This window comes from Chinchilla lanigera, unplaced genomic scaffold, assembly GCF_000276665.1.
Source record: "Chinchilla lanigera isolate Chin_1 unplaced genomic scaffold, ChiLan1.0 scaffold00113, whole genome shotgun sequence".
Taxonomy (NCBI): domain Eukaryota; kingdom Metazoa; phylum Chordata; class Mammalia; order Rodentia; family Chinchillidae; genus Chinchilla; species Chinchilla lanigera.
Genome location: NW_004955514.1, coordinates 4495838 through 4509134, shown reverse-complemented (window position 1 = coordinate 4509134; position 13297 = coordinate 4495838). Strand labels below are relative to the sequence as shown.

The 13297-nt window shown below is 53.4% G+C and overlaps 1 protein-coding gene across 1 annotated transcript in view; it reads left to right on the top strand.

The window, feature by feature from the left end:
* Stk32b (serine/threonine kinase 32B) overlaps window positions 1-13297 on the top strand; it is a 251523-nt gene that overhangs the window by 209892 nt on the left and 28334 nt on the right. The window contains exons 6-9 of the mRNA XM_005408828.2: window positions 2497-2600; window positions 8315-8431; window positions 9717-9842; window positions 12810-12941. Of these exons, the coding sequence (XP_005408885.1) occupies window positions 2497-2600; window positions 8315-8431; window positions 9717-9842; window positions 12810-12941 (479 nt within the window). The remainder of the gene's footprint in view (window positions 1-2496; window positions 2601-8314; window positions 8432-9716; window positions 9843-12809; window positions 12942-13297) is intronic.

The following is a 13297-nucleotide window of genomic DNA, read 5'->3' as shown; positions in this document are numbered from 1 at the left end:
TGTGTTCATTAACCTTTAAGTGGCAGCCTAAGGCCACATCACAGAGCCTACATCATGCACCTCACTTCCTCTGATCATGTGGGATTTTGTCTCAGGTCATAGGAAGGCTTAGTACAGTATAGCGCAATATTTTCTGAGAGAAAAAGGCCACATTCATGCAACTTTTGTTGCAACCTATTGTTAGACTTGTTCTGTTCTGTTATTAGTTATTGCTATTACCCTCTGATTGCACTTGGTTCACCAGTTATCATGGGTGTGCATGCATAGGAGAAAACAGTGTACACAGAATGAGCTGCTACTGGGATTCTAGGAATCTAGTGACTGCTGTGCAGCTGGGGCGAGGCCCTGGCACATGCCAATGGAGCCCACGTGCTTGTCTGTAGAATCTGACACCTTCTAGGCCACGCTGGTCCTCACCCCTAGCACCTGCAGCGCTCCTTCAAAGAAGAAAAGCAAAAAAGATTCCAAGATCAAGTCAAACACATTTCTACACCATGCCTACTGTTGCATTGGGCTCTCTGAGATGCCCCCTCAGCACATTGTCAGATGACAGACACTGAGAAGCGCAACAGGGAAGAAAGTGGCCAAGTCTCATTGTAGTTTGGACCTCACTCTTTCCCTCCTCCAGCATTGGTGAGCCTCCAGAGCTGACGAGGAGGCGGGACCACCTAGAACTGCCACCCATGTGTCATGGCAACAAGCATGGACCTTCCCCAGCCTGGAGCCAGCACCAGGAGTTCTAGAGCCACCCCAGAGTGGGTAAAGAGGTGCCCAGGGCAGGTCACTCTGCTTTCTCCAGCCTGTGGCCAATCTAACAAGGAGGGGACTGGACACAGTGGTTTCCAAAGCACCTGTCACTTCTACCAGGCTGATCTCCCAAAAGGCCGAAAGCTATTTCTATTTCCCAGCCTGCCATCAAAAATCAGTACCAGCCACTATGGCATCGGGGTGAAAGAGCCAATGGGCACACGTTTATTAGGTGCCCACTGTGTACTTGGGCAAGTACCAAACAGAAGGGCGCATCAGGACACCAATCTTGGGCAACTTGGTCCCTCCTGGTGGTCCTTTGAATGGAAGAAAGAATTCAGTGTCAGAAAACCCAGACACACAGCTTTGTCCGCCTGGCCAGGTAACTGACCTGGGCAAGTTTCTTACCCAGGTAGTGGCTGTCTGTGACCAAGGAACAGATCTCTACCCTGAGTAGTTCGAACAGAAATACATTTGTTTGCTGTCCTGAAGACTGGCACCCGCTATCAAGGTGTGGGCAGGGTGAGGCTCCCTGAGAGCATCTCAGGAGAATCCTTCCCACCTCTTTCAACTTCTGCTGGTTGGTTGCCAGTGCTCCTGGGTTTGGGGCTGCATCCCCTTAGTCTCTGCTCTGTCTCCGGTTTCCATGCTCTTTCTCTTGCAAAGATCAGCCTTGGAGCTTAGGGTCCAGTGTAAATCTAGGGTGATTTTTATATTGAGACCCTTAACATATTTACAGCTGCAGAAACCCTGTTTCCAAATACAGCCCCCTGCACAGGTGCAAGGCTCAGGACACGGACATATCTTTTAGGGTGCTGCCGTTCAGCCTCGGCTTCCTTACCCTCCCAGCCCCCATCTCATTGTGTGGTTGTGAGGATTTAAGAGGAAACCAGCATAAGTCCTCAGCACCGCCCCTGGCCATCACTATTGCTAGTGTCCATCCATCCACATGTGCGAGGACGTCACCAGGAACGGGGCTGTGACTGTCCTTCCAGCTCTAACTCTGCACGACGCCCTTGAGTCTAAGTGCTATGGCTGTGTGCCACCAGAGTGGTAATTTGGGTGACGTAGGGATTATGACATGAATGCTTTTCACGTTGTGTCATGAGCTCCCAACTACAACTCTAGACATTTGTCACTTGATTGCTCATGACAGTTGGAGCCGGAGAAATCACCTTCCTTGAATTCCAAGTGGACTCTGAGCTGCTGGGCATGAGGAGGACTTCGGGCAGTCACTGAGGCACTCTCACCCATTCCTGTACCCGTGGGTGCTGTTGGAGCTTGAGGGCAGATTGGACACTGTCCAGGCCTGAGGAAGCTCAGTCCAGCACCACATGGCCCCTCTCCTAGAACCCTGGGGACGGAAAGAAGAGGGACCGCTCATGACTCGTGCAGGGAAGGATGACCCTGTGGGCTCAAGCTCAGCTTTGGGCTCGGTGGTGGCACCCAGGTGGAATCCTAAATAACGTAGCTCCAGGCCCTGCATTGCTGGAAAATCAGTGAATATTTGCTCCCCAGAGGCTTAAGGAGAAGGAAGCTCATGACCTTTAGACTCGGGCTGATCTAGGATGGACAAGAAGGGACAGATGGAAAAAAAGGTGCAAAAAGTACAGCTGCAGGCTCTGCAGAAGGAAGCAGCGCTGGCTCTGCCGCGCTCAATCTCTGGGTGCGTGGCCCCCGTCCCTCTGCAGGGGTGGTGGCTGTAAACCACGGTATGCAATGATGTTCTCTTTGTCTTGTCTCTGGCAGCTCCAGAAGTCTTCCAGGTGTACGTGGATGGAGGCCCTGGGTACTCGTACCCCGTCGACTGGTGGTCCCTGGGCATCACGGCCTATGAGCTGCTGCGGGGCTGGGTGAGATGCTGGGATATGAGGATCAGAGGGGGTGGGCTTGCAGCACAGTGGGCTGAGGGGGAGCAGGTAGGAGCTGGACCAGCTTCTGGCTTCTGCGCCACCGCGACAGGCCCTGGGCAGTAGGACACCCCCCCACACCCGCCCCCACACCCCTACCATGAGCTCTGGTCCAGCCCCTCATTCTACTGCTGGGAAAGGGGCGCCCAGAGGGGAGGCTCTCACACGAGGTCTGCAGGTGATCAGCGCCAGACCAAACCCCAAAGCACCTTGGCCTCGTGATTTCAAGCCCTCTCCCCTTCGAATCCACAACACAGTGCTTCAAAGCCCGGGATCCTGGATGGACTGGAAGCCCCGTAATAGTGAAGATTAGGAGAGGGCCCTTCCTTTTCCTTTCTCTCTCTCTCTTTTCTTCTGTCTTGTGTTGTTGCTATTGTCAGTGTTTTTCTGTTAGGGTCATATCTTCCCCAGAATACATTAGTCAGTGCCCTATATAAATGACCTGAGATGCTCACTGGCCATTTTTATTTTGTTCTTTTACATGTCATAGCTGAAAATGACTAAAGCGGCAGCTTGGCAACTCATAACTCATACTTTTATTTGAGCAGAAAGTTTTATGGCTAAGACTAATATCGAGGCATGTTTTCATTGCACCAGTATCTTTTGAAAATGATGTCACCACATCCTCAGGACCCCTTCCTCATCGGTACAGCAGCGATGATAACACCCTTTCCAGCCCCCTCCAGGAGCGGGCTGGAGGATTGCATGCACAGGACGGGGGGGAGTGGTCTGTGTCTTACTCCTCTTATAGCTCCAGAGTCCACAGGCTGCAATTTTAACATTGTTTTGAAGTCATTCGCATACATGCATATTCATGTCAGCGGAAGGCAGCCTTCTGAGGATGTGGCAGGGTATTAGTCACCAGTGCACGGTGACAATGGAGGCTGAATGGTTGCTCCCTGAACAAATGAGGACAGCAGTGTATAAAACATAAGCCCTCTGAGTGCTAATATTATTTATCATCCTCTAGGTTAGGCAACTACTTCCTGCTCTTGATCTCAATTCTTCACCCAAGTCATCTCTGAATTCCTTGAAACATAATTATTATACATAATGGTTTTTAGAGTGCAAAGAAAAGATAAACATTTTCTTGGGAGCTGGGTGAATATCCCACAGGTTTGCTTGTTCCTGGTTGGCTCTTGTGGTTCAGCTGATACCTAGCAGGGAGGAGGAACGCCAGGGTCAATGCTACCATGGGAGTGGCATACACAGGTGTCCACCAGACGCTGATAATCTTAAATCCATCACACTGTGGCCTTGGCCAGCTGCTGCCCTAAGCATAACTGGCTGCTGCCAGCAGAAAAGACTGCAGCGGTTCTTCCTCAGGGGTCCGTCAAAGATGAGGGCCTGCAAAAATCTCAAAGGTGAAGCCCCAGGTCAGCCAGGGGCCTCTGGCATGGGGACAAAGTATGGAATGAAGAATACCTGTTATGAACTGGCATAAACCTCTCTCCTAAATGCTGCTGCTTGGTTTAACCTTTCATCCTAAGGGCAATAGGACTGTAGCTCACTCTCAGTATTTCACAAGGGATTTAGTCCAGAAACCACACTGAGAAACACCCCTCCTTACCCGTGGACTGTGTGCACGTAGAAGTTACCCTTCCTTCTTACTCCTCCTGAGTCATGTCAGCCTCAGCACCCCCACAGTTCCCATGGAAGACGAAAGAAAGGTTAGTTGATTACCATAGGGATCCAGATAGCTTCTCACCTCAAGAAAGAATCGATTTCATTTTAGACAGCTCTGATGACATAGGTTTCCTCTTGCTCAACTGAAAGCTGCCTCCTTGTAACAGAGACAGAACCTTGGAGGAATCTCACAGGCTCAGGCCCTGACTCTCCCAGGTGCCTCACTGCAGCCAGCAGTCTGTAAGTGGCAGCCTCCTTCTCCTGGCCTGTGGGACTTCCTCCACGGCGGGGCCCACTGACAGGCCTGTGTTCCTTCCAAGGTGGCACCCTCCAAATGCTAGAGCCAACTACCAAGATGTACTGGTCAGCTTTTTGTCCCTGGAACAAAAAGCCTACCACAGAGGAGTGCTGTCAGCATGGGCTTGGAGTGGTCCCAGAAAGCCCATTCTGTGGTGCTGTGGGATTTGGCCTGGTGCTGATCACCCATGGACCTTGTGTGACAGCCCTCTGCTCTGGGCAGAATGAGGGGCTGAAGCAGACACACAGGATTTAAAGGAGGAAAGGCGTTACTTTTTCAGCTCACAATTTGAGAGGATTTAGCCCTTGGGCGTCTGGCTCCAAGATAAGAACATGGTGACAAAAGGGAATGGTGGAGCAAAGCTGCTTAGTTCATGGTGTCCCAGAAGCTGAATGGGGAACAGTGGCAGAAATGAGAACACCTGGGAGCATATCTAGCACCCAAGCCACACCTCCATGACCCACAAGACACCCACAAGGGTGCTTTCCTAACCCCCTGGGCAGTTCATAAACCAACCAAGTTGTCAGTTAAGTTTAACCGTCACACTGGATCACACCTAGCTGCCGACCATTAGCAGTTTGGGTTTTGAGCTTGATGAGCAGAGGTGCTCCTTGATGCCGTAGTCAACACATCTGACCGTGGTCTTCTTGTGCATAAAGGGGATAATGAGGCTAACTTAAGGGTCGCGGTGGGATTTAGTGAGAAAGGTGGCGGGACCCCCAGGCAGCGTCCGGCACATGGGCACATGCTGATCACTAAGCATGTGTGCAGTAAGGGGCTGCACACGATAGTGGGTGAGGGCAAGCAGGGACTAGAGGTGGAGGAGACGGAGAGCTCCTGAGGGAGGAGAAAGCTGGCTCGGATGTGGATGGGGGGTGGCACTAGTGTGGACACAGACAGTGAAGAGGAGGTTGACGTTGACTCATGGATGGCCAGGGAGGCAGGGGGCTTCACTCTAGGTAGAGCAGGGCAGAGCCTTCACTGCTACTTCAGCAAGAAAGCAATGGCAGTGGTGGTTAGTGGTTAATGAGAGCACAGGTTTTGGAATCAAGTATTCCTGAGTTCAAATCCTGACTGTGCCACATCATCTCTGAGTGATCTGTGGTGAGCCTGTTTCTGGCCTACGAAATGAGGGGGCAGCAGTGCAGGGCATAGTCCTAGGGTTTCCACTTCAGGACTATGGACATTGGGGCCTTAATTATTCTCTGGGTGGGGCTGTCCAGTGTGTTACAGGCTGACCCTCACGTGCCTGCCCTCCTAGCTAGAATCTAGTAGAAATCCCCCTTACCCAGGTATAACCATTAAAAATATCTCTAACCAGTGCCAGATATCCCCTGGGGGCAAACTGCCTGGGTTGAAAACCACCAACCACACACTGTGGTTGACCGTAGAGATATCCAGAGGATTAACTGAGGCCCTAAATGTGAGGCTCCTGATATGGGCTTGGAGTGACCCCAGAAGGTGCACACACCACCACCTCCTTCACCAGTGTTACTTTGACCCAAGTTAGCTGCATAAATGGACAAGCTGGGGGTATAGAAAGGTCAACGCATGTAAGAAGGGTGTCTGGAGCTCCCCCTACAGGTTGGAGTGCATTACTAAGAATAATGGGAGGGCATATCTGGTAGGCTCAATCTAACAAGAGGAGGAGGCCTTTGATTCCGGTGCTGACTTCTGGTCTCTTAGTAAAGCAGACAAAAGTCAGGAAGCTGGGAGGTAAAAGACCCCCTTCCAAAACAGGAGGAAGAAACCTCTTGGATTGTCCTGGAGTTTTAAGCTGTTTCCTGGACTCTGGACCCCTGCAGAGGTAATTGAACAGTTCCAGAGGGGGGAAGTCTTCTCAAGCTTTAGAGGTCTAAAATGCCCAAGGAACTGTTCTCCACTTTTATCTCTTCTGTACTGGCATTTGGACTAAAGAGACTGGGGGGAGGGGACATTGGATTAGATGGTCTCCAAACCGCAGCTCAACCCTAACAGTTAAAGTAACTAGTCTATAGCAATTCTTTTCCTCTGTATTCCCTCTGTTTCTTGGTAAACTGGTACTTTTTGTAAACTGAGTCTCCTGGAATAGAGACACCTGCATTTCGTAATGAGTATATACACAGTGTCCTGCTGCTGAAAGCGCTTTTACCTGAGCACATGCAGTCACTTTACTTTGTAAACCCCTAGCCTCCCTGAGTCAGCCCATACCAAGGCCAGCGAGTGAGCAAAGGCTAGCATCAGTAGTGTTCTTCACCACCATCAGATAGGATGTTAATCTTAATATCCACCAATTATTCCTGCACGAGTACATGGGTCTCCCTAGCACCACTCAAACAGGCAAGGGCTACACCTGGAACCTAGAGATTTGGGAGTGTTCGGGCTCGGGCTGATTTCTAAATGCATTTGCTACATTGGCCTTGTGGTGTGTTACAGTTCTCATAACTCTTGGTGGTGGTGGTGGTGGTCTGAGTCCCTGCAGAAGGAGAGAGAACTACAGAGTTTAGGGAGGGTGGCTCACTTGGAGGTCTGAGGGCAACAAAAAACTAATCCAAGCAAAAACTAGTCCAAGCAAGAGACAGAGGTGCGGGAAGTCTTTGCCTTTGTTCTGGCTGGTCCTGCCCCTGGGCATTGGGATTTGCAACTCTCTGGAAGCATTGCAGAAAGAACTTGGTCAGACACTTGGAATCTCTCTGGGACACTGAGAAAGTCTTTTTTTACCTCTGAGCCTCAGTTTCCTGACTTTTCAATGAGAATGAGATGAGACTTTCTCCCAGCATCCCCAGACAGCTAGCACAGAGTGGGAACAGTACACTGAAAGGAAAAAGATGGGAGGACAGAATCCATGACAGTCCAGAAGCCCCTCTAGCAGCACCCTCACTGTGTCTCGGTGGCAGTGCCAAGTTCTGGCCACCTCATAGAGATTGTGGGCCGTGCCAAGATCCTGGCACCCCACAGCTTTCTTCCCAGCACCCCATCCACACCCAACAGCTCCGCTGCCTGTCTCCCTCTGCCCCCAGCCAGCCAGTCCTGGGTGGCAGGGCTGTCTGTCCTGCTGCCTTGGGCTCTGACCCCAGAGGGCAGCAGCACATCTCAGGAACAGAGGGCCAGACCCTGGGGTCAGAACTCTGCACGTGGACATGGGGGTGGCTGCATTCGTTTTCTGTGCCTCCATAACAGAGTCCCACGGGCTGGGGCTCGAGCGGGAGACATCCTCCTGCAGCACTGGAGGCTGTAGGCAGGGTTGGCGCTGAGCTTGTGAGGAAAGCACTGCTCTAGGCGCCTCCGCTTGGCTTGCACATGGCTGCCTTCTTCCTATGTCCCTTTATGTCATCCGTACCTGTCAGTCCTGCCCCCTCTCAGACCAGTCCAGCCGGGACAGGGAAAGACGGCAGCCAAGGTCCACCAGATGATGAGGCCTGTGCCTGTACCTGTACCTGGGTACCCAGTGGGTAGACGGAATCAACACCTCGGCCTGTGACCAGGACAGGGACCCAGGCCAGCATGCCGGTATGACTTGTGCCTCTGCCAGTGATGGAATAAATGACTTCAGAGAGCCACCTGGCCTCCGTGGCTCTGACAGCGCCACCCTCCTGCTGGGCCCTGCACTGCCCCTTGGCTGGCTCCTGTGGTCACACAGCTCCAGGCCACCAGACTGCCATGAAAGAAGGCCACCTGCTATGACCTGAGGGGAGACTAAACCGTCCCTGGTCCTCACACCCCTGGTCTGACTCTGGCTGTCCCTTGCTTGCAGAGGCCCTATGAGATCCACTCCTCCACGCCCATCGACGAGATCCTCAACATGTTCAAGGTGGAGCGTGTTCACTACTCCTCCACGTGGTGCACGGGCATGGTGGCCCTGCTGAAGAAGGTAAGGGCAGCCCCAGCCTGCAGCGTCCTCTCGTGTAGACTTGGGCATGCAGGGAGTGCGGGAATGGGACACGGGGAGAGCGGAGACACGAAGGCTGGGCTCCACGGCCACAGGATGCAGACAGACCGGAAGGAACGTGGACCCCGTGACCCCGAGTCCCAGTTGCTCGTCCCTCCACCACCAGTTCCTAGTAAGTAGCCACACTTCATGACTGTGGCTTGAGCTTAACCCCTTGAGCTTCAGGAAGCTGGGCACCTCCAGACCTCCAGCAGGAGCTGTTGCTGGTAGAATAAAGTGCAGGTTGCCAGTGTGGTTCCCGGGCCCAGCAGTGTCCCCTGTCACCTGTGCAAATGCACACTTCCAGCCCCTCCACGCTCGAGTCAGACCCTGGGCTTGGCCCTTCTCTCTGTGTGTGGCACTTCCCCTGGCTCAGTTGCCAGCCCCAGTTTGGCAAAGGCAGGAGGTTTGAGTGCCCTCTAGGTTCCCTTCAAATGCATAGACCCAAGTCTGGGGCATCGTTGGCACAGCCATTTGTGCAAGGACAATGATAACAGCTGTGGTGTGGTGGGAGGGCTCGTCTCCCATTGTCCCCATGCACTGTAAGCGGGGTGCTGTCATTATCCCCATGGAAAAGGCAAGGAAGCCACTTCCACATGCAGGCATGAGCCCAGAGCATTCAGCAGCACCCCGGAGGCCAGCACTGTAGGGAACAGTCGCAGGGATCCAGCCCTGCTCCTGCATCCCCAGCCCCCAGCAGGATTCTTGCACCTGGCAAGCTGGGATGTTTCGAAAGGCTGAAAGCCCCTCAGATGTAAGCAGGGTCTGCGGCTGCCTTCACTCTGCGTCACCCTTGTGAGCAGAAACTCAGTTTGAAGATGAAAAAGGCCACTCCAAAAGGTCACAGAGGTACCGTCATAGCTGTCCAGGGAAAAATTGCTGTGACGCTGTTGTACCTTGCATGACCAAGATGGAAATGCTGAGACAAGGCAGTTGGTTCTGTTCCTTCCTGATTGAAGCCTCTGCAGGTATCAGGGAGGGGTGGACTGTCACAGGTCTCAGTCCCCAAATGGAACCTGAGGCTGAAAATCTAGGCCTTGCCCCAAGAGTGCCCTGTCTGAAGACCTTGAGGACGCAGCTTGTCCTCTGGCTATAAAGTGATACGTGCAAGCAGTGCTGCCAGTGACCCAGACAGGACCAGCAACAGGCATGGATGCTGGGACACTCCAGTGTCTCCAGTGAGACATCCGTGCACAGTTCTGGTGTCCCATTTGCCTTCTACCTGTAGCTCCTGACCAAGGACCCCGACAGCCGCCTATCCAGCCTCAGCGACATTCAGAGTGCACCCTACTTGGCCGACATGAACTGGGACGCCGTGTTCGAGAAGGCGCTGATGCCTGGCTTTGTGCCCAATGTGAGTGGGGTCCTGTGGGTGGCATGCCACCCCTTGGCAGGCTGGGCGCTAAGCCGGGCCCCTGCAGCCGGCCAGGGAGCTGTCTGCTGGCCATGGCCACTGGAGCACCAGAGGGTTCACATTTCCCTGACAGGCGGGGTGACGTATCCCTGATTTTCAAAGTCTGCATCCTGCAGGGATCCTTTGGGTGCTGAGCCTGCTTGCTTTCATGGAGTGAGGCCCCATGTGCAGAGGTCTGGGCACTGGCAGAGCAGGCTGGTCTGCTGTCCTGACTGTCGAGTGGAGGAAGACAGGCTCTGAGCTGCCCGGCCAGGGAGCATGCAGAACGTAGCATGGGATTGTGTCTTGGCAGTTAGCACATGCAAGTAAGCACGGAGAGGGAGAGGCGCGGTGTGAGTGGAGAGGTTTGCTGCAGAGGAGGACACATTGTGGGGCTGCTGCTCCTTTGTTTTGTTTCGTGTTTTTCTCACTGGGGATTGAACCTAGGACCTCCACCCTGAGCTGCATCCTTGGCCCCTTTTACTTTTTATTTTGAGACAGGATCTTGATAAGTGATACACTGTTGAGTCGCCTGGGCTGGACTTGGACAACTCAGCCTCCTGTGATCCTCCCACCTCAGCCTCCCAGAGTGCTGGGGTGACATGCATGTGCCACCATGCTCAACTACTGTCTTAACTCTAGGACCCTCTGGAAGGCATCCTGTATTCCTAGGCTGCTTTCTTCAGGATGCCCACTCTGGACACGCCAGAGAAGTGGCTGGCACTTCCGTGGCCTCCTGCCTGCAGGTCCAGGGTCCCAGCTCTTGATGCGACCGTGCATGTGTACACACATCCTCACTCCTGCTTCCCCTGCCCAGTCCAGGATCTCTCAGGCTGTGTGCCAGGGCCCCCTGGAGCCAACACGTGACATTGTCAGTCAGTGGATGAGCCTACTGTGGATGAGGACCTCCCTGTGCTCCCCAGCCCCTCCAGATGCACACACTCACCCCCACTCAGACACACACACACTTGTACACCACCCCCACTTGTACACAGAGGCCTGGCCTCAGCCACGTGAGCTGCCTGCTGCCATCCCTGCTGTTGCTTGGCTCTCCCTGGGCCCAGAGTCTCCCTCTTCAGGGACACCCCCCCAATACCTGGGAGTCTCCTACCCCTCCCTTGAGATTCAGGTGAGGGTCTCACAAAGGCCTCCTGGATGAGAGATGCACCAAGTGTAACCTGTCCCCCACCTCCTTCCCTGCAGTGCATCTGAGCCTCTCACTGCCTCTGCACAGGTGGCTGGACCATGTTACAAGTGATGCTGTGTGGGTACAGCACATCTGCCATCACCTGGGGAGCTTAGGGGTGGCTGACTCAGTCTGGAGGGACCCCAGAGCAATGGTGGTTCTAAAGCACCAAGGACTCAGTGTGTGCTTGTCACGGGCGCCTGGAGTGGATAGTAACAGCCAGCGGGGCTGCACCTGTGCTCATGCTGGGCATTGTTCTAGGAGCATCACACTGGTCCTGAGAGGTGATCCTGCTAGTATTCTGGCTGAAGTTAAGTAGATTGCCCAAGATTACCTAGTAAGAAACCAATAGAAATTGAATTCAAGTAGACAAAATGCAGGAACCTCCATTGATGGGGATGGATGGATGGATGGATGGCAGGCAGGCAGATAAAACAGCCAGGAGAGACTTGCACCTGGAGTTGGAGCTACTTGTTGGAACAGGGCAAGCATCAGAGGACAGCAGCATGTAATAAGAGGAGGGAGGTCTTAGCCATGTTGCAGAAGTTGGTGGAGACGGAGGAAGTCCCACGACCCCCAGGGAGAGGAGAGCACTTGGCTCCAGGGGACCCAGTGAGGATTCCCAGCAGAAAGGTGAGACCCTGCCTCTAGGACCAAAGTAGCAGTGAAAGGATATAGGATATTACTCCACGGCGCTGAAGGAACAACAACCACAGCATAGCCCAGGCCAGCCAGGTTGCAGCAGCTTGGCTCTGGCCGGTGAGCTGGGCTCAAGCCTGGGAGCCCTGCAGGAGGTTCAAGGGCTGTGAAGCAGCAGGGGGAGCATCAGTTACGAAGGTCAGGCAGGAGCCGGCTCAGGTCTTCCCAGGGTTGCCGGGAGGGTGATGGCTCGGTGCACAGCCAGGGCGCCCAAGCCCAAGTCTGCATCCCGCCTCACTCATGGCCAAGCCGCAGGAGGTCCCGTCCCCTACAGGCTCAAGGACGGCTAGTTCAGGAGCATCTGCTTCCTGTCTGGCCTCGCAGAGCACTTGGTAGGGATGGTGTGACCCACCCTGGGGACAGGCCCTGATCTCCAGTCTGCAGGTGATGAATGGAGTCTGGGGAAGCCATGGGCCTGCCAAGGGGAAGGCAGCCCCACCGGGTCTCCCTCCATGGCTGCTCTAACCACCGGGCTGCCTTGCCAAGGGGATCGGCATCCTGGGACAGTCACCAAGAGTGGGCGTCAGGACCAAAAATGGCTCCCAGGACCCTGGGGCCCAGAAGTCAGGGTAGGGGGAGCTCTGGGCCTGAGGCATGGCCAGGCCTGAGGGATCGCTGGCTCCAGCTGTGGGGAAACAGATAACCAGGACAGAAAACCGGGCAGATGTTGACCGGAAATGGTGTTTTAATATTAAATTATTAAAAAAGAGAATGACCTGAGAATGCGTATATGACAAAATAACCAGCAAAAAATCAAACTGGAAAGTGGAACTCAATCTCATGTAAAAATCATGAATAGGAGTGAGACTAAGGCATGGTGACAGAGCGAGGCTGCTTGTGGAGGGGACAATGGCCATAAGTCAAGGATGGATGCAGGAATGTGTTGATTTTATCACCAGCAAGAAAATGTAATGGGTATTTCCTCTGGTGGTGGTGCATCATTATCTCAGGAGTGACTCAATTGTTGATTCAAAGAATGAAGAGAAAACTTAATGGCTGGTGACATACTGACTGACCATATCTTCTTTCCCTCTTCCCTTCAGAAAGGGAGACTGAACTGTGACCCCACGTTTGAACTGGAGGAAATGATTCTAGAATCCAAGCCACTTCACAAAAAGAAGAAGAGGTTGGCAAAACATAGGTCCAAAGATGGCACGAAGGACATCTGTCCCCTGGTGAGTTCCTCTCGGGGACAATTGTCAGGAGGGTGGGAAACAAAATACCGGCCAAGCCTCCTCTTTTGACCAAGGGGCCTTTCACTTCGCCCTTCCTCCTGAAGTCATCCCTCTGCCTCAGAGGTTCTGAGGATCTTGGGGATTGGTTCCAGCTACTCTAAGAGAATCAGCACTGGGCAACACCAGTAATCCTAGGACACCCAGTAGGAAGATTTTATACTGCAGAGGCCCGTTCTGCAGGGGCCTTAAGCGGCCCTGGCACTTTTGCCTTGAGGACCACTGACTTAGTGTTCCAGGCTAACAGCCAGCGTTCACAGATTGGTGGCTTCAAACAACCAGCATTTGTCCTCCCCCAA